Below are 22,036 nucleotides of genomic sequence, written 5' to 3'. Positions count from 1 at the left end.
GACCAAATTGACTACTATTATAAATTTTACTAGAGTACGATTTATCTGGTGGTAGGGCTTTGTGCAAGCTCGTCTGGGTAGGTACCACCCACTCATCAGATATTCTACCGCAAAACAGCAATACTTGATATTGTTGTGTTCCGGTTTGAAGGGTGAGTGAGCCAGTGTAATTACAGGCACAAGGGACATAAAATCTTAGTTCCCAAGGTTGGTGGCGCATTGGATATGTAAGCGATGGTTGACATTTCTTACAATGCCAATGTCTAAGAGCGTTGGTGATCACTTACCATCAGGTGGCCCATATGCTCGTCCGCCTTCCTATTCTAAAAAAAAAAAAAAAAACGATAATTCTATCAAAATCAAACTAACAAACATCAAGAAACACAAACTTTCACATTTATCAAATACGATACTAATAAGTATAAATTAAAATATACAAAAATCTTGTCTATCTATCTATTTTCAGCCAATCAAAGTGTTTATATCAATTGTGAATTACCATTTGGATACATTTTTATCGTATGTTTTATCAATTTTTAGTATAAGAAGAAATTACAAAAAAGTAAATATAATTATATTTTTGAAAAAATTGTACGCTCCAAAAAAAGAATACAAAGTGTCCATTAATATTCTTAATAGATTAGTGGAATTTAAACAGCGGGTTAGATAACATAAATTAAAATTAATTTTACTCGAAAGGAGCTTATCCTATTACCTAACGAAGGTTGTTAGCCTCGAATTCGAATAAGCACCTTGATTGTAACTGCGATTTCCTATTTATTTATGAATCTTTGATAGACATAACGTCTAGTATAAATGTCAAATTGAAAGCCAAAGTGATAAATTATTTGGTACAAATTTAAAATAAAATCTAAAACATGCGAACGTAATAATTATGTACAATTATTTCGACTTAGGCGGTCAATCTCAGGAAGTACAAATATGCACAAGCAACAAGGATATTCAACCTTATTTGCTTTTCGAGGCGCGGCAGTTCAACATTGTCAACTTCCATACTTCGAGCTACTGAGAATATCTTGACAGAAATACTTAACAGGATTTAACTAACTAGCCCGGAATTTAAACCTACGTTATCTTAGGATCTGCAGCTAGTGAATAAACCAACGGGATAAACAAACACGCACGCACACAGCTGAATTGTAAAATAGTTTTTTTTTTAAATTTCAACACAGAATTTAAGCTTTTTTAACAATTCTTTAAAAATATTTCATGTGACGTCACGTTTTCTTAACTATTTTAATGTAATAGATTGTATGAGTAAAAAATAATTATAAAAATATCTATGAGAATTATGATATTTCAGTTTGTACAAAGACTAAGTGGAACATAAAATCTCAACAACTCTTTAAATAAAACAAACTAATGAATTAATCAAAGCAAAAATTTCAGTAAGAGTTATTTATTATTTTATTAAACGAATGATTGAGACTAACCCAGTCTTCATCTGCTTAGCCTAGCTTCTGCGCCAATGGCTGCCAGCTCGATCCCCGCTTCTGACAAATATTTGTCTCGGCTATACGGGTGTTTGTACCAGTCTGTGTGTTTGCATTGGATGTGTTTCCGGACCCCCGACAAAGTATAGATAGGGCTGTTTGTTTTTCTTTTTTATAAAATAAAATACAAATATACCTACACTCAAATAATATAAAGCTAGTCATCAATCGATGTGTAATGGTGCACTTATAATATATAAGTTTACAAAATTCTTTAGAGTATTATCACCGTGATAACAAGTGAATTTAAGCCTGAATAAAAAAATGAGTGGTTCGCCATATTAATTAAGGTATCCTAGATAACACATGTAGAATGATGAATAACAGCAATGAAACGATAACATTTATAAAAAAAAAATACTATGAAAATAATAAATTGAATTAAAGTTTAAAAGGGATCTGAGGATCACATTCAGTTCCCACAAGTACAATCATCTTAATGCCTCAGCTGGAGACAGGAGGGCTGGTTCGTTTTTCGCCAAAGGAATTGAGATTCAACGGGCAAATGCTGCCAGCATTCATTCTACTAGTCTACGCGGTCAGCATTTGTCCAGTAGCTATTTTGAATTTTAATATGTGCATCTATTTATAACTTCTTTACTGCAGGTAATTCAAATATAATAAAGATTTCCACGTGATCATGATTTGTGTAGTATCTTACTTAAATTATGATTTGCTATGTTTATATACATCACAAACACCCAATTACTGTATAAAAAAATCATATTCTAAGTTATATTATTGGATACATAATAATTGTCTATGAAAAAATTATAAAAAAAAATAATTGATTTATTTAAAATTTAGTATTTATATCTCTTAAAGAAAATATTAATGCGAAAGTTTAAGCGATTAGATGTTATTTACTCAATTTTGTATTTATATACATATAACATTCTGCAAATGTTACTTTCAACATGAAATTAAAAACAGAGCAGCTACTATATTTAGATACGCTCCAACGAACGCCAATGGACCCTTAACATACCTTCGCGTTATTCAGAGGTCAGCCACTCCTATTAGATAACATCACAATTGATATATATGTACACTCAGACTCAATATAAGCTGTCTTCACTTTCCTTTTAAACTATTCTGATTAAGTGAGTATATTTCAAAATATAACAGTTATTTCGACATCAAACAATTTTTTTATGTTATTGATACAAGAGGCTGCAGTAAGTCTTCGTTGATTATCATACAGGAACATAAATAGAATTGTATATGATTAATACATATTTTTTTGATTGATGAAAAATAGCAATCAATGAATTTCTTGACGCTTCTCCCCGAATCTATAGCAAGTAATCCCGGTAGTCTTATATTATAAATAACCTTTTAGAATTACGTTTCAAAAGTGCTTGTAAGCGCCTACTTCAATAAAATTTACTTTGGTTTTTGACCGCTATCCAAGTATTTATTATATATATATTTTATGTCAATACTGTATTTATACTGATTGATAAAATCATTATTTTATTTATCTATTTCTTACAACTACCATTACATGACAATATGATATGTTACTGTAGTCTCATCATTACATGATTATTAATTTTTGGATAAATTAAATTCTTTATTAAACACAGAAGAAATGAGTAAATTATAATTTTCGGCTACATATAAATAGAAGACGATTAATGTTAATTAAAAGTGTAATGCCTTGCGTTAAATATTTACAAATCTTATCATTCAAATTACAATGGATAGAGTGTAAATCTGTTCATCTCTATAAGACTCACTGTACCTTCTTCAAAAGAAAGTTTTGTTCGACGTTTACTAAATAAAAGAAAGAGGGTCCTTTATTTAGAAAAACGTGTCGAAAGTACGATGACATTTCGTTAAAGTTTTCTTTATTGATGAAGTTCGTTTGTTATTCGTTTTGTTTTATAATTCTGAATGTATGTTTATATACATACCATTACATACATTCTAATGAAAGTTTTTCTAAATCATAAAGCCGTAAAAAAATGGTCTCGAAAAAGAAGCAAAGATAAATAGAGAGAGTGAGTGAATTCTTAAGTAATAGACCTTTTTTTACTTATTGATGTGTCTATATTCATGTACCATTAATTAACTCTAAAGACTGTTAAGCGTTTAAAGTAACTCCATCTAAAGGCGTAAGAAATTATATTTTTGTCATAAAACCGAATGGAATTGAAAATTATACTGTATAGTTTGTGGTATTAAGTATATTACAATATTGTATTGTAATATACTTAATACCATATATATATATATATATATATATATATATATATATATATATATATATATATATAATATTAAATTATATACATTATATATAATATTATACATCTATTGTGTTCTTTTAAATTTAGGTATAAATTTATTATTTTTATTTTAGTATTACATCATAATTATGTAAGAATTTGATCCATAGCTCCTCCTTTATACACACCTCCCATCAAATGTTGTTAATTGCCGGAATCATTTAATATAAGAATAATACTTCAAAGTATATTCATTTTGTTTATTACGTAATGCGTCGTGTTCCGTTAACAGCTATCGAACAAAATTATCTTTATATCGATATCTCGTTTTCGTTTACATTCTTAATGAAATAACTATATGGGTGCGATACTGAATCGTGTTATTGTAATCTGGAATGCGTGGGCGCAGCCGCCATACTGTCTAGCACTTTGTTCGTGGGCTACTTAAGAAAACGAATCGTTTCAATACTTTTAGAAATTGTGCATAATTTATGATATATATTCAATTTTAAACGGTTTTGCATAAATATATAATTAATATTATTATGGAATTTTCTAAGGTCATTAATATTAAGTAAGCCGAGATGGCCTAGTGGTCAGAACGCGTGAATCTTAACCGATAATCGTGGGTTCAAGCCCGGGCAAGCACCACTGAATTTTCATGTGAATGAATTTTGAAGGTGAAGGAAAACATCGTGAGGAAACCTGCATGTGTCTAATTTCAATAAAATTATGCCACATTTGTACAGTGTATTCTACCGCATTGGAGCAGCGTGGTGGAATAAACTCTAAACCTTCTCCTCTAAAGGGAGAGGAGGCCTAGCCCAACAGTGGGACATTAAGAGGCTGTTACCGTTTACTGTTGTAATATTAAGTCTATTAAGTTGTAAATATAAATTAATATTCTTGTTCTAATGAACAAGACTAGTACAGAACTATTTATCTTAAAACTATTTAAAATGTATTATGTATTTATCTCCATATATTTCTAAAGGAAGTTTTATTTATTAATTTTTTTTCATTGAAGATATCGAAAAAAATAATGCCGTCTGGGAGCTTTACTGGTGTGCGCCACGTAAACTAATAGATTTATACATATGTATAATATTACGATATAAACGTTGTCTGTTTAACCATTATTCTATTCGTGAAACCGCGAACTGTTACTTACAGATCAGAAGAATACTAATAACGGATAGTAATGTTAATTGATAAAGTTATTATAATAAAAAAAATTCAAACTTAATTTGTGGTCATCGAAAATAGACAATCGAAACGTTAGTTTTTATTATTTATAGTACATTTGTTGTGTAAATAGAATTGCGATTCGCATCGATATTTTGATTTATTTACTAAGAAGCTGTCTCTCCGGTGCTAATACCTCCAACACGGTAGTCTAAATACTGTTCTACATTTTATAAAACTGGCTCGAACAAATTGTTTATTCTATAAATATTTATACAAGGCGTGTCTCAGTAAGGCCGGGGTATATAAGTAATGGACTTTCAATGTTCGGGACAGGGATTATTTATATAATATTTAGATTGCATTGTTTTTTTTTGCTTTGATCGTTTTAATCATCGTTAAATATTAATAATGTTACAAATATAAACATTTTCGTGGATCATATTAGTTTCTTTCGCCTAGATCATAATATTTTTCACGGTCGGTTAATTTTTCTAAGCTTAGCAAAATAGTTTATCTTTATAGGAGCAATCCCCGCGCGTTCTGGAATAATCGCTACCAGATATGTATGTATGTATGTATGTATGTCTCATCATATATTTATTACATGCAGGTTTCTCGCAATATGTTCTTTCACCGGACACAGTACGAGTTAATTTATTATAATAATACTCGACAGCGTTATAATTTTTATCTTTAACCCACTTTTCATCATTTATTTAATTCGGTTGAATCATCTCAGTAAGATACAGATCTTAATAATAAGTGTCAGATCGTATAAATAACACAAAATATTATATTAAAACAAATGAACTTTTTACATGCGCTACTCCTTAAATTGTTACAAATTGTACTTATTTACTTTTTTAAGCATTAAGAAAATATATTTCTTAGAAACATTAGGTTCCTAATAAATAAATTAAATTAAAACAAATTGTAAGCGCTATAGGCTTTAATAGGGGTCTCTTTTTGACGTGAACAACTAAGTACAACATTTCTCGTAATTAACTCATAACTTTTAATATAAATCTTGATAGCGAAGAAATAATTAAGGTAAGGAAATCTAAAACAACTTTATAAGCATTATAAACATAAACACCTACGATAACTTATCAAAATACAGTTAGAAGCAAATATTGATCAAACAAGCCCGCGAGGCACGTAGGCCGTACGGACGCCGGCATGTCTAGTTTATGCGCCCGCGCACGTCTCATTACATACAAATTACCTACAGAGCTGATCATTAAGAATACGTTGAGAACTACATAATTATTTATTTATATTCTAAAATATAAGTAGATGTTAGAAATAGAGTTTTGTTTCTAATATATGTATAAATAGAAGAAGAACAATCATATACACCCATTATATATCAGTCTAATAAAATAATATTAATTAAATATTCTTATGTCAATAACCTATGTACTTATACATATATAATATAGAACGAGTAGTCGGTTCATACAATCGTAATTTCTCTGTAAAAAATAGGTAAACGAAAGAAACTAAAGATTTATAATAATCGTAAACTAATAATTATTGCTGTTTTTATTAGTTTTAAACGACATTATCACACATTTAATAATCCGATATGTTTTTAGTGTAAATAAAAATAACATAATATTATAATGTTACCAATAAGAGTTGAAGAAACGGAATATTTATTTATTAATTAATTATTAAAATTACACAAGATTTCCATAAGTGGAAATGATTTCTAATACGAATTATAGTGAAATATTATACGTTTCTATCACAATCAATTTAAGCAATCACTAGAAATAGCCATTTATAATATTGTATATCTTCCTGGCACACACATTGGGCCTTATCACCTATAATAAGTTCTGCAATCATGATCCGAGCCAGCTTAAAGGTAAATGTTGTTTGTATACGAACTTGTACATTTTGTATTAGGTAGGTAGACTGGCAAGTAGCACTTCCAAAAATGGAATTGATGATGAAATGAAACCTGGGTGAAGAGGCATCTTGCAGGCCAGCAAGGCCTAATGCAGATCGTTCCGACTATACGGGCCATTGTCGCGTTTGGATTCTACCACCAACAAGTGAATGTTAATGTTAAAGCAAACTTTGATAATACAGAGAATAGCAAAGAGTAATCACTATGAATATTTCTTATCTTAGAAACACTTTGCTAACAGCTAATATTTTACAGATCGCACTTTACTTATCTAAGTAGCAGTAAAAGGACGTATGTTGTGTCAACCAAAAATGTTAATGGCCATTAGCGATTTCGTAATCGGAATCGTAAGCTTCGCGTGGGGGACGGTTACCGGCCCTAAGGTCGTGGGCGAATAGGTCAGACAAGGTGTCGTGACTACTTTTAGTTGGTGATTTGTAAATTATGCAAACACTTTAAATGCCGTAACTTTTTGATAAATAAATTTAAGACCTAATCGAGAATTCTCAGGTATTTTAATTTATATATAATACATGTAAGCTAATTGGAGTTTGTAAGTGTTGTGTTTTACGGAAGTCCATCTGAGATGTTGCCACTCAATTAGTATACCGCCAAATCCATCTTTATTGAATCGTTATGTGTTCTGGTTTGTAGGGTGAGTGAGCCAGTGTAATTGTATATAAGACGTAACATCGTAGAAGTACTTAAAATATTTCTTACATTACCAATGTCTACGAACGATGGTATATTTGACCGCCAGCCTTCCTATCTATACGGATTAATAAAATTAAAGTGAGTTAAGTCTTTATTCCAACGAAATCTATTGAGCTTTTTAGTACTTAAAATTTAAGTATAATCGCTAATAACTATATTTCTATTATATACAATTCCCCTGGGATAGGATAAAAAGTTATTTTGCTTCCTTTGCTATTGTAAAGTTTAGGATTAATATTATTTCCGTATAATACAAAAAAGCGTTGTAAGCTCAGCCTTTAATGAAAAAGAAACAGAAAATATGTTATACTTTAATCTTAGTGGGGCGATTTTGTATAAACAAACTCAAATCAGACCGTAGAAAATGGTCGTGAAATATTAGAAAGTGGTATACGACATTGACCATAATAATAATAACATTTCAAGGCGAACGCATTAAAATAGTATATCACTATATTAAGTCTTATAGAATGGCACTGCAGGTTCAAATTACTACCTTCATATAGATTTACTGACAATATTATTGCAACAGTTGGAAGAGGAAACACGATAAGATATATTTATAATATAAAACTAATTGATATTGTACCTGCACCATAAATATGTATTACAAATAATCTCCACTAGATTCAGGGTTTCTGGAAGAGATCTCTTGTTAGAGATAAGTTATCCCTTTGTACACATTTTTCATTTATATAATTTTCTGTATACTCTGTTGGTACATAAATAAAAAATAAAATAAAATAAAATATTTTATTCGTTCATAATGATATTAATATGAATATAATTATATGTTTCAATTTATTCGCTTTTTGTAATCGTGTGAAGTTGTGGTTAATTGTTAGCTTAAAGTAAAATATTTTATAATCTATGAACCACAAAGTGTCAATGATGACAGGTGACATGTTAACTCGTTCCGATCTGACCGCAGACAGATTCAATTCCTATTCGAAAGATTTAAAAATAAACTACTCGCACTTCAAAGTGGAACAACGAGTTTATTTCTAGCGTCCTTAATGTCATGTTCAGGGACTTTCGTTAAGAAGATAATTAGTAAAACGGAAAGGACATGTCATAGACTAACTTAAAACTAGCCTTATATTTCAAAGAGAAAATATACAAAGAGTACATGTCGATGACAAAATGCATGCATACAAGAGTTAATCCTAATGCTACTTATGACTTATAAGACTTATGCGCTACTTTATGTATAATTAACTAAGCTTAAGTAACTTTAATCAATATGAAAATGTATGTCTTATTTGTTTTTTTTTTAAATACGAGATAATGAGTTTCTTAATTGTTATCAAACAAATACACGCTGTGGTGTTTGGCTTGAAGAAATAATTTATATATAAGAGATGAGCTTTCCTAGGTAACACACTTTTTTCATGTTAAATATTCCAAAAAATATGATTGGTTCATAAATAACAATAAAAAAATGAATATATCATCTTTTCCAATTATAATTTCCGCCCACTTGTGAGGGTGAAGTGTAAAGTAAGAGAATGCAAGGAAGGGAAATCAACAGAATTAAAGTCGTATGTAAACTATTTGGTCAATAGAATATGTTCTTTATAATCTTGTAACTCGACGTTCATTCTGATAATACGAATTAAAATTTAACGTCCCCCAAATTCGACAATAAACCAATTAGGATATAATTTATTTTGTGCTGTATGGAGGTCGCTAATTGAATCTAATTCGAATTTTTCATAATTACGCTAGTAATTTTGAAGATTTAGTAATTTCATGTAACGACAATTGAGACAATTGTTCTGTTAATATTAAGGCCATGGATGTCCTGCTTACAAACCGGATAACCACTAATTTAGTCAGCACCATGTTAAAATTGTTTCTTTACATAATAAAACTAGCAAAGGTTTAATTTTAAACTTCCATGTCATTTGACGTAGGAACATGACGAGCCCATTTAGAAAACTGAAAATTTTATTGTTATTTTTTTCATTCAAGTTTTTTGAATATTTATCAATTTAATGATAAATGTATTGCAAAAACAGATTTATACAATATTTAGTTCTCAGATGATATTTTATTCTCATATTTTATTATCAACAAAGTAATGAATTAAAAAAGTAAATATATAATGGAAATTATAAAAACAATGTATTTTGTCAGCCTTACTGTGAAAGTAAGAAAATATGTTACTCGCTGTTGCTTTCAGGTGTATAATTATTAAACATTAAATATAACTCAGCCATAACTGTTTTTTTTTTTTAATTAAAATTGAACGTTATAGAAATATCGTTGTACATTAGTTACAAACAAACCACCAAAGGAAATAAAGATATATAAAAAATAAGGAAATATTTAGGTTTTTATGGTCTGCAATAAAGTAGGTAAAACAGGCAGTAACAATATTTGTTTACCTGTCTATGCGTAACGCGGAAACCACTATGAAACTCGGTTAGTTGTTAGAGGCACTTAAGACAATATATTTATTTCGGGAAAAATTAAAGGAAGTTACAACCACATCGTCGTGTAGTAAAAATAGAGTATAGGTAGTCATTATGTATATTTATAAATATATGTTCTTTCTTACTAATAAATATGTACCGCCGTCGTTATTTTAATTCTCAGTTTTATTATGACTAAAATATGATGTATTAAAATTAAATTTGAATTTATGTTAGAAGAACATCTATAAAAAATAATGTACCCACAATAAAATGCAAATGAACACAACGATAGGCGTTTCGTGTGGTAGTTCGTTCATTCATTAAAAGAATGAATGAATGACAGGTCCGCCTACGCGTTAAGCATATTAAGGCGACGTTGTACAATGAATTTAAGGAGAAAATAATTGTTAAATATATACTATGTAAAAATATATATTTTTATAAAAAAAAATTATTCACCTTTAATTTGTATTTCTAAAAATAATAATAATTCATTTAATTTATTTTGGTAAAATTAATAATTTATGTTGTATCAATAAATACATCCACTATTTTTTTCATTTATTTATCGCGTGTGGATGAAATTCGCCTTCTTTTTTTTATTGAAAAATTGTACAAGAATATTCGATGTTTACGATAATATTATGTAGATAAAATATTAAAATAGATCTTTGTAGATTTCAGTATGTTGGTCAGTTAGAAACGTTAAATAAACTTACGAGATGACCGTCGTAAAATTAATGCATGTACAAATCACAATTACATGTTTAATATAAATAAAATATGTACACTCGATTTAAATTCATTTTGGACAACATCATTACAGGAAATGAAGCTAAAGCTACCCAATTTATTTGCGATTGTTTATGTCGCCTGCACACGAATGCGAGCCATCTTATTTTTCACCGGCGGCAGTCCTCCGAGCACCATTGTATTCCTAATTAAGTTGTCAATCGATAGCCGTCCTTGACTGGAACTCCTTTATATTGGCCCACCCACGCCTGCGAACCATTAAGAACCTATTTATATTCGTCCTACTTGGACCAAGTACAGATTCTAAATGATGAAAACATGTAAAACATAATGCGTTCTATATAACGTTGGATACACGGTTTGTAGTAGTAGTAGTAAGTAGTCAAATGTGGGTAAATTAATGGGGGCGATGTGTTTTTGTGTGTGGTAAACATTAAGGCTTACATGTGTTGTGGTTATGCGGTCCTCCTACGTGGGTCATGATGATCTAACACTTAGTTTTCTCTGGTACAAATATTGTATAATATATAAAGGTATTTTTTTAGGTTATTTGAATTCTGTTTTGTTTCGATCTGGACTAAATTATCAATATGAAATTGATAAGTCGTGACGAATCGTTTTTAACGCCCTGAGAGATTTTTGTTATTATTTAGTATTTTACACTTTACCGTGAGATGAGAAATTGTAACAACTATACCAGATCGTTCCTACCGATATTTATTTATTAAAGTAAAGTAATATACTTATAATAAACAAGTTTCCGTAAGCGGCTTCGCACGCGTGTGAGTGGGGAGATATTCTATGTCCTTTTCTGCACCTCTGACTGATGCATTTACAATACCAGTATTTACAATATCAGTTATAATGTTATTATTTTTTATTATAGCTTATTATTAAAAATAATCTCATAAATATAACCCATTAATATTATCAAAATCTGACGCAAAATACATTGAAATGCCACGGCGGCCAATCTCAAGAGAGATTAGCCAACAGCTCAGGAGATATTATAGTGCTCAAGTGTGCGCGCAAACACAGTTGCACTCTCTCTTCCCTCACGCTCATAATCCGATAGGACGGCAATCTGACGTAACCGGAAAGAGTTCAGGCACAGAACCAACGGCTTTACGTGCTTTCCGAGGCATGGGTGTGTACACAATTCCATCTTCCAGACTCCGGGCTGTTACTGAGAATTTTCTGTCTGAAAAACTCAATAACTTTTTATTGGCTCGACCTGGGAATTGAACTCAGGACCTCCGGATCTGCGGCCTTACATCAAACCACTAGACCAACGAGGCAGTCATACAATATATCTCCGGTATCAACATTTCGAACCGATGGGAGCTTTGTGGCAACACTTTGCGATTCAAAGTAAATGTTGCCTTGAATAAAATTTACGTTTGATTTAATTTAAAATTGATATATAACTTTTTTTTAATTATAATATTTAATTTTAAAAAAGCATTCAAAATCGCTTCTCGTTTGTATATTATACTAAATGCAACAGAAGCGTAATAGCGGATAAATGGACAAATCGGATGACACTTCCTGCCTCTCACTGCGTGGGTCTCGCACGTGGCGCCTCGCCACCTCGCCGCCTCGCATGCTATTCAGAATATGTTACTCAATGAATGTTAGTTACATTTGGTAGGGTTGCCACGATAATAGATGGTGGAAATATTTTCATTTGATTATTCTAGAAACTGTGACGTGCACACTATTAATACAAGGAACAAACATAAACTTATTAACTCTATTACCCTAGTTGGGATTGTTACAGGCTTGGTAATTTGAGGATATTGTATGATTTTAGAACAGGATTCGAAAAAACCTTCAAAATGTTTCAAGAATAAAGTTAAAAAAACCGTTAAAGAACGTATTTATGTGTGCTAAAGGTTATATAGTAAAACTTACGACTATTTAGATTATGAACCTATAAACTGATCACATCCAGGCCGTTGTTATGAATAAATAATTTTTGTAAATAGATTTATGATACATGTATATATATTATATACTATTCAGCTGAGTTTATTTCACAGGTTTTCTGGGTTAAGGTATTTCTTTTCGAACCGGAGCAAGCAACCGCAAGCAAGTATAGATAATGCTTCTAACTGCGATCTGATTATTTCTTTGAAATACGGTTGTGGTTCTAGTTGTAATTTTGATCTTCTTCTTTTTCGTCGTGACACTCTTGTCAGAGCGGTCGGCGCGAAGCGGCGGTAATTTAGATATTAAGAGAATAAAATAAAAATAAATTATTAGTTAATAAAGTGGTAAGGACTGGAACTGTAAAAACGTAATTATTTTTTATTTAAATTTAAATAAATGTTACTTCTTCTTTTAATAATGTGTCAGTTTGTAGACGTATTGACAATGAAGTTTAGGTAATATAGCGTGAATTAACGGACAGGGGACGGGACAGTCTACAGTAATACATGTCTGTTTGTCCTGAGTCTGGATGTAATTATCTAAATAAGTCTGCATTTACAAAAGAAAAATAGTATATGTAGAATATCAGTTGTCTGGTTTCATAGTACAAGCTTAATTTAGGATCAGATGGCCGTGTGTGAAAAATGTCCCAGGATATTATTATTATTATTAATAAAATGATCAATTATATCATTACTTTATTTTAAGCTTTGCGAAGTATATAAAATTCCCCTTTCATACGATTATAGTCAATGGCGTCCGGGAAGCGCTGTACGGATAGTAAAGTTGAAAGCGTAAGCCTCCTCGATAATGCGATAAGTCTGCATTATGTAAATGATTGAATTTTAAGCAACAATGGTTTACGGCTTACATCAACGTCTATTCAAATTATAACGGGACAACAGTTTTAAATCGTATTTCATTTCCAAACAACATTACATATGTTGTATGGAAATGTATATGTATGTCGTATGTACATGCCGTCATTGTCAAACTTTTTAAACTTAATAATATAAACAAAACATTTCAAATTGTTTATAAATAACTATCTCATAAAAATATACTAACATGAATAACATATAATATACGAATATATTTGTTTTTAAGTAAAGAAATTAGCGTTGCATAGTTTTATTATTTATTTGTAATTCACGAAACTTACGAAAACCGTTTGTTCATATATTCAAATAATGAACGATTAATATTTTGACTAAGTTATTAAAAACCTTATTTTTTATGTTTATAATATATAATATACATATAATAAAAATATAATTAGTTCATACTCCACACCTTCCTTTTCATTCACAAATAAATCGGCTATTAAACTTTTTTTTTGAATGGACTGGCAGATCCTTAGATTAGCTCTTTTAATGAAACAAACACTCCAGCTTTTTCTTAATACTTTTGCTGTTATAATAAATTCTTATTTAAGTTTTGGTTTGCCCGTGTTTCTGTTGAATAATCATGACATGCTTAATTCCAGTATACTGACCTAAAATATAAACGCCCGACTTCTATTAGTTTATCTAGAAATTATGACTCACTGGTTCACTAGAAATTAGACACGACAGAAACAGACCTGACTGTTAAATTAACAGCTATTTCGTGATTTCTCGTCCGTTTAAATGTTCAGATAAGACTTAGCAAGCTGTCGACTAATTTACAGCCACTGAATCACCGGGAGACGCGCGTTAATTATTCGCTTGTTTCTATTATTATCTAAACACTAATTAAAACTTGTTAACTAATGAGAAAATGTTTTCATTATCTAAGCAGACTCGTGTAGTAGTAGAGTATTTTGTTTAATTTTTCAAGTAAAAAATGCTATTTAATGCTAATTTATGCTATTTAAATAGGTGCTTTTAAAATACTTTTTAAGATGTGTTGAGTATAATTAAATTACTATTTTGTAATTATTTACAACAAAATTATTAATAAAGGCTATGTGTTATGGGAGTGATAAAATATGCCCACTATTTTTAAAATTCGAGGAAAGAAAATTTAACCTTGCGTTCAAAGCCTTAATAATAATTGTTTTAAGCGTAAAAGACGGCTGTCGATCTTGAGTTCCCGGGCTCGAAGTTCACATAACTCTTTGTACCTCGGAAAGCACATAAATCCGTCGGTTCTTTGGCTGATGTCTCCCCGATTGGGACTAATTGCCGCTCCATCTGGGAGAGCACTTGCCTTTGCGCTCCATCTATGTAATATTATATAAGTCTTTAAAACTGGCGTGACCTTGAGATTAGCGATCATGGTTATAAAATCCGGTCACAAGGAAATCGCTCATCTTTTATAATATGTAAAAAACATTTCTTTAAAATAAAATGTACATGTATGTAATGAGTTTATGTAAAAAGTTTTTAACAGAGAGATTCAAATATCTCGTAACCATAAGATTGATGTCCGAAAGCGGACGGACATTGTTAGTGAGCGAGCACTTACAATAAATGTAACACTTAAATTCTATTATCATCAGCACTCATAAAATACTCCAGTGTGAGGAACACTGTTGAAATGATCAATTGCCACTCAATATGAAATGAATTAGTGTCTTGTTGTCCATGTGTAAATAAAGGCTTAGGCGGCGCGTTTCTGATTTCGAAATTGTGTACCAACCCTGTTATAAATAGATTCGCTTGTCGTGGTTTCCGTTTCTTGTCTAATTTATTGCTAGGAACTGGTTTACATGAATATGTACTAGTAAATTTATTGAATAAAGTGCTTTTCACATTTAACAGTTATTTTGTGCTGTTGTTGTTAAGTAATTGGTCATTAATTGGTTACTATTGGTAAGGCCTGTCTGGGTCGGTTAGGTATATAGCAAGTTGACTTATAGCCAAACAATGTCTTAAACTAGCATTTAAAGTTTGAATTATTAATTCAGACGTAGTTACCATCAACAGTATAGACAACAAATATTGTTTATAAAAGCTTTTTTTTATTATCATTTATTTAATAAATCTTTGCACTTAGCTTTTAAAATATGTATTTATTTGTCAGAAAGTAAAATAATCCTTAGAAGTAGTTTATTTACCCTAATAAATCTATATAGAGATAACAGCTTAAAAAAATAAAATTATGACACCAAATTCAGCAAAAGGATCACTCAAAGTCCAACAAGATTAAGGTCTTCAATAAATGAAATTCCAACGACCTCCGTAGGAGCAAAGAAAGGCCGTAAAGTTTGCGGAATTTTTAAACGATAAATATAGATCTTTTAAACTAGGTCATAAGCTGCTTTTAAATTGTGGATAATTAAGTGTGGCGCGGCCTAATTGCTTTAACATACTATATAATTATGCTTTTGATCTAATTCGCAAAATTTGTTTACTATGTTTCATGTATCGAGAAGGTTATGAATATTTATAATTATTTATGCTATCGAGGATTGTGTTAAAGCTTCTTATAATTTCTTAATGTAAGTCAAAAAGAAATTCTTCGATAAATGGCTAATTCAATGAAGACTAACGGCCAGTTTCTTAATAGGTAGTAAAAATAAAATTTATAGCAATGTCATCTGTTTCATCAACGATTTAACAGATTAACTGTTTATGAAGGAAAGGCAAGCATAGCCTGTATTTTTTTTTTTTGCATTTGTTTCAAATGTATTGAAAAAATATTCAACTTAATACGTTCGATTTTAATATTTATATCAAGAGGCGTGACGAAAGTACAACAGATAGTTTTTGGGATGGGTGATTAATTTATTCTTATTAGGAGGTATATTAAAATATTTTAATATTTGGTACTTATTGCATAACATCTAATAGAAAAGTAAAGTAACAGCCTGTGAATATCCCACTGCTGAGCTAAAGCCTTCTCTCCTTTTGTTAAGGAGAAGGTTTAGAGATTATTCATGCAAAATTTCAATGAAATTAGACACATGCAGGTTTCCTCGCCATGTTTTCCTTCACCGTCAAGCACGAGATGAATTTATAAACACAAATTAAGCACATAAAAATTTAGTGGTGCTTGCCCGGGTTTGAACACACGATCATCGGCTAAGATTTACGCGTTCTAACCACTTGGCCATCTAATGTCTAAATGAAAACTTATGATACGTACGGGCACACGACAATTGATAAAATACTAAAACGAGTTCATGAATTAAATCCTGTTTGTTATTATTTGTTTGTATTTGATGAGCTTCAACCGTCTTGTCGATTTAAACAGTATAACATGACAGCATTTCGATAACAGTACGACAGCGAGTCGGAGATTAGATACGTGCTTTGCATATTATAGCTTAAAATTGACAATCATGAATTAAATTTAGTTCGACTACGTGATACCAAATACTCGCTCTAAAATATCAAATCCATATTTATGCGTGAAATGAAGATTAGTTTTTATAACCTAACTAATTGTTCCTAGCGGTTTCGTCTGTGCCATTGAATGTGTGATATTTTAATTAATTCCCAATAGTTAAAGTTTATAAATCTTCATATAAAATAGTAAGGCAGATTGTCAAATGTTGTCAACTGATGGTGTATATCCTTCAATTCGGAACATAACATTACTAAGTATTGTTGTTGAATATATAATGTACTCATTACATATTATTACCACCCTCTGGTGGTATCTGCCTTGCTTGCACAAAGCCCTACCAGCAAATAAAAAAGAATTAAATGGAATCAACTACAATTATATAATATTATTTATATTACACAATATTATAAATTTGACCATTTTGACCCTCTCTCCAGAATTAATCTACTAACTGTCCAAGAATAAATTTTAGACATGTCCATTCTATATTCAATGTATCTTTGACCCGAACCAAATTCGCAGGAAATGAGTTCATTATTAAATGCTGCAAGCAATCTACAAAGCTATTTTGTAAATTGAGTCTGTTTTATGTCTCTCACACATAATCGAAATTCTATTAATAATTTATTACATAAACATATTTTTTCGGTATTATTCATTTCATAAACTGCATATTCCATAAAATGTTATGAACAAGCATTATATGCGTTTTACATTTTTCTATGATTTACAGTTAGTAGTTTTTGCCCGGGTAGGGGCAAGTGTTAGGAATAATAAAATTGCCTATATCCTTTCCTGGGGTTTAATGTTGCTTCATACGTGAAAGCGTAACGTAGACAAACTGTCAGTCAGGAACAGCCTGTGTATGTCCCACTGCTGGGCTAACACCTTCTCTCCTTTTTTGAGGAGAAGATTTGGAGCTTATTCCGCCTCACTGCTCTAATGCGGGTGGAATATATACGTGATAGAATTACAGTGAAATAAGAAAGATGCAGGTTTCCTCAAGATGTTTTCTTTCACCGCATAGCACGAGATGAATTATAAACAAAAATTAAGAGCATGAAAAGTCAGTGGTGCTAACAGACAAACTGACAAAGTTATATTCGCATTTATAGCATAAGTATTAAATATGTACTGCGTGATTTGATTTTCTAACGTATATAACTTATATAATTATATGCGTATAGATATAACGCTGAAGAGTGTGTTTGTTAGTTTAAATACGCTAATCTCAAGATCTACTAGTTCGATTTGTTGAGGCTTATATACTAATAATTTAATGTACAAGCGTTTTCACTTTAACCTATAAACATACAGCTCTTGTAGTCTACTTAGGAAATAATTTTGGTTGTTAAAAACGATTTTTAAAGATCTGCATCAAATATTAAATTAAAATTATGCTTTTTACAAATTATTTAAAAGTACTTTAGAGATTACTTTCATTTCATAGTACGAAATTCGAGTGCTATTTTATAGAATGGCAAACCCTTATACATTGCAAAGGTTTCGCTTGAAATCAACTTGAATTACATTCAACAGACCCAAGCGTATTCACATTCATCATCCAAATACCAGCTGTCCATATTAATTACTCAGTTTCTGGGAAAATGTGGCCAGCTTACTTTTAAGCACATAGTAAATAAAATAATGTGTTGATCTACTTTGTTATATCGAACGTTTCCAGTAATAAATGTGATTTAAACACTATCTGGGACACTTGAAGCCATTAAATATCATAAAAATATTATTATAAATCTATCATTTGACAGTGCTGTGCTGATTTATGTTTTTATAAATCGTGTTCGTCATTAACGTGCAAATATAATTTAATTAGTAATAAATAACAATTTATAGTCATGATGCTGTCCTTCTCATCAAAACATCATTATCACATTATATGATAAATAGTACATTATTTATAATATTATACTTTTTATATTTCTTAGGTCTAGTTTTGTTTATTTTTCTTATTTTGTGAACGACATTTTGACGAATTTTGATAGGTCTATTTTTTTTTTTACTGATGGCAATACTATAGTCTATTAAAGGAATTACCGTAACCGAAACAGCCTGTGAATGTCCCACTGCTGGGCTAAAGGCCTCCTCTCCTCATTTTGAGGAGAAGGTTTGGAGCTTATTCCACCACGCTGCTCCAATGCGGGTTGGTGGAATACACATGTGGCAGAATTTCAGTGAAAATAGACACATGCAGGTTTCCTCACGATGTTTTCCTTCACCGTAAAGCACGTGGACTGTAAAGGAATTAGGATTCAATTAACTTGGTATGATAAGTTGCTAACTCATGTAAATTTTTGGTAATAAGAGCCATATATATAGTTTATTTATTCTCAATTCTTTTTTGGAATTTGTTCATTTATTACATGTTCAATTATAAAATGAGAAGGTTAATAATTTACAACGTGGATTATAAGCTGCCATTCGCAACAAACAGATGTATATAAAATGAGTTAAAAAGTACAAACAAAAAATAAGTACTAATAGAAAAGTCGTATCCGAAGTAAAAGTAGCACGTAGCATTTATGAGAAACAGTCGAGCAATGTTCTTAAAATATTTGTCTTATTTTCATGACTGCACAGGGTTCAGTATTACCATTCAGCGTTGTTTACATAAGACGGTTCCCAAGTAATCAACGCTCCGTCACTTCATCACGCCCCTCGGGAAAATTAAAAACCCTTGCATTTGCATTCCCATTGCCGAAATTAATATTTCAGAACTATTGTCTCGCGAACAATGATTCCTGGCGTGGGACTTTTTATTCGGTCATGAACGTTTTTGTGTTAAATATTACGTATGTTTTGCGTTCAGTGATTCAAAATATAATCTGATTATAATCTCTGTCTGCAAAATGAAGCTTATGGCTTCGGCTTGTGCTATATTTAAGTTATTTCACGCTGCATCGAGGACTTTCAGTTATAACTATTATTATTTTCTAAACCTATAATGGTTATTATCTTGTCAATATGACAATTGCAATATTTTGTCCGTCTGGATTATTGTTATTCCATTAAGCCAAAACTTGTGATTGGGGTTTAACGACAAAAGTTTCCCTCTCTCTTTCTCATTTAAGGACATGATACTTTTTTGTTCAATTTATAATTTTTTGACGATTATATTAATTATTATTGCCCTGGCTGTATATAGATGTCGTTTGTCATATCGATCGACTAAATGGCTTAAAAGTTGATGTACTACTGCGCTGTCAAATGGTGATTTACAACAAAGTGGATACTGGGTAGTATAAAAACATTCTCCACGAAAAAATGCATGATGTGGCAACTTTCATGGTGATCGGGCAAATAGTGTCGAAGTTTATTAATCTCAAACATATCATACCAGCATCAATTTATATAAGTATATATTAGTTTCAGTTATGTGTTAAGTACCCTTTATATATATCCTATATCACCTTTTTTGTACCCCTGAATACGTGTATGAAAAATTTTATGACGATTGGTTGAATAGTTAATACCTGAAAGCGTAACAAACAAACAAACAAATAAACTCACTTTCGCTTTTATAATATTAATAAGGAAAATAATAACCAATATATTTTGACAATATTTCTTCAACATTAAATATTTAAAGCCAAGATAATTTATGTAAATATTATAAGTGGTTTATTACTCTTTGTTCCAGGTTATTTCGGAAAATACTTGAATAAGTACAACGGGTCGTATATACCCCCAGGCTGGCGCGAGTGGGGCGGACTTATAATGAACTCAAAGTACTACAACTACAGTATAAACATGAACGGAAAGAAGATCAAGCATGGCGACGATTATAATAAGGTAATGTTTGACAAACAACCGATGTCTTGATATAAGCATTGATCTTATACATGACAAAATAATTTTTAATTAATTATATTTAGTCATCGCCATGGCACAATAAGTATTTCTAAAATTTAAGTAAGGATAACTAAATCTTAGTTGGAAGACTATTACAGCTATGAGTGTAAATAACTGTTTAATATATAGAAACTGTATAATGGTAACGAAACTGTAGATAATAACAAGAACAAAATGTTTATTTGTTCGTATTCTAAGCTTTCACGCATCCTTTATCCGATTGAGTTGAAACATTGTACAGTTGTTGTTGGCACTTGGCCAAAGTGACCCAGTGGTGACTGTAAGTAACCCAAACTCAGGAAGCTTAACCGTTGATCGCGTCTTCAGACTTAGGCAAGCACCACTGAATTCAATGCTATAATAATTTGTTTTTATAATTCATTTAATCTTGAGAAAAATTTTAAGGAAACCTGCATGTATCTAATGTCACTGAAATCCACAAACTCGCATTGGAGCAGCGTAATTGAAAACGATCCAAACCTTCTCCTAAAAAGGAAAGGAGGCCTTAGCCAGAAGTAGGATATTCACATACTGTTAGTTAGGTGACGTGCGAGTCGTTTCGAATTAAAAATGGTATTGCATTCCTTACCTGGGATAAGCTTTACTGTATCACAAAATGTTATTTCATTAAACTTGCTTAGCTAAGTTAAGCATAAATAATGTAAATTAGAATCTGGCTTCGTTGGGAATTATTTTTCGAAATATCGCACAGTATATCTACTAATTGTACACTTAGTCGTTATTTTCTTAATAAGGAACGATTTATACTCTTTACAGTGCAAAGACCAGGCCCAATAACCATCATATCACGTATTTTATAGTTATGTTCCGAAATGTAAACATTTTAAAAAATAACGTAGTTGTAGAGCTTGCAAAGTTGAATGCATTCTCTCAGTGGTCAGACTTTAAGGGACCACCAGTCCGATTTTTCTAACTATATGAAACGGTCTTTATAATTCATTACCGGGGGTATAATACCATTACTGCTAGTAAATAAATAGTTAATCAAAATATTTAATGCACTTGTGTAAATATTATAATGATTAAAACCAGTTTTGCAACTGTTTATTTATGTTTGTAATTAAGCTCTTAAAACCTTATGAAGTTATTAAACATTTGGCACGAATATACGCTGTTAAGTGAAGAAATTAATTAAGGTAATCAAGTGTTGCGAGAATAATTAATATCGTTTAAAATTAATTGATATCGATGGTGAAC

At 30.8% G+C, this 22,036-nt stretch overlaps 1 protein-coding gene across 2 annotated transcripts in view; it reads left to right on the top strand.

The window, feature by feature from the left end:
• The window catches only part of LOC126774277 (extracellular sulfatase SULF-1 homolog), a 100,143-nt gene that overhangs the window by 63,304 nt on the left and 14,803 nt on the right, over positions 1 to 22,036 (top strand). For both annotated transcript variants that reach the window (XM_050495727.1, XM_050495718.1), the window contains exon 4: positions 20,607 to 20,758. In XM_050495727.1, the coding sequence (XP_050351684.1) occupies positions 20,607 to 20,758 (152 nt within the window). The remainder of the gene's footprint in view (positions 1 to 20,606; positions 20,759 to 22,036) is intronic.

This window comes from Nymphalis io, chromosome 2, assembly GCF_905147045.1.
Source record: "Nymphalis io chromosome 2, ilAglIoxx1.1, whole genome shotgun sequence".
Taxonomy (NCBI): Eukaryota; Metazoa; Arthropoda; class Insecta; order Lepidoptera; family Nymphalidae; genus Nymphalis; species Nymphalis io.
Note: the sequence above shows the minus strand (reverse complement) of the source record. Positions and strands in the feature narration are given on the sequence as shown.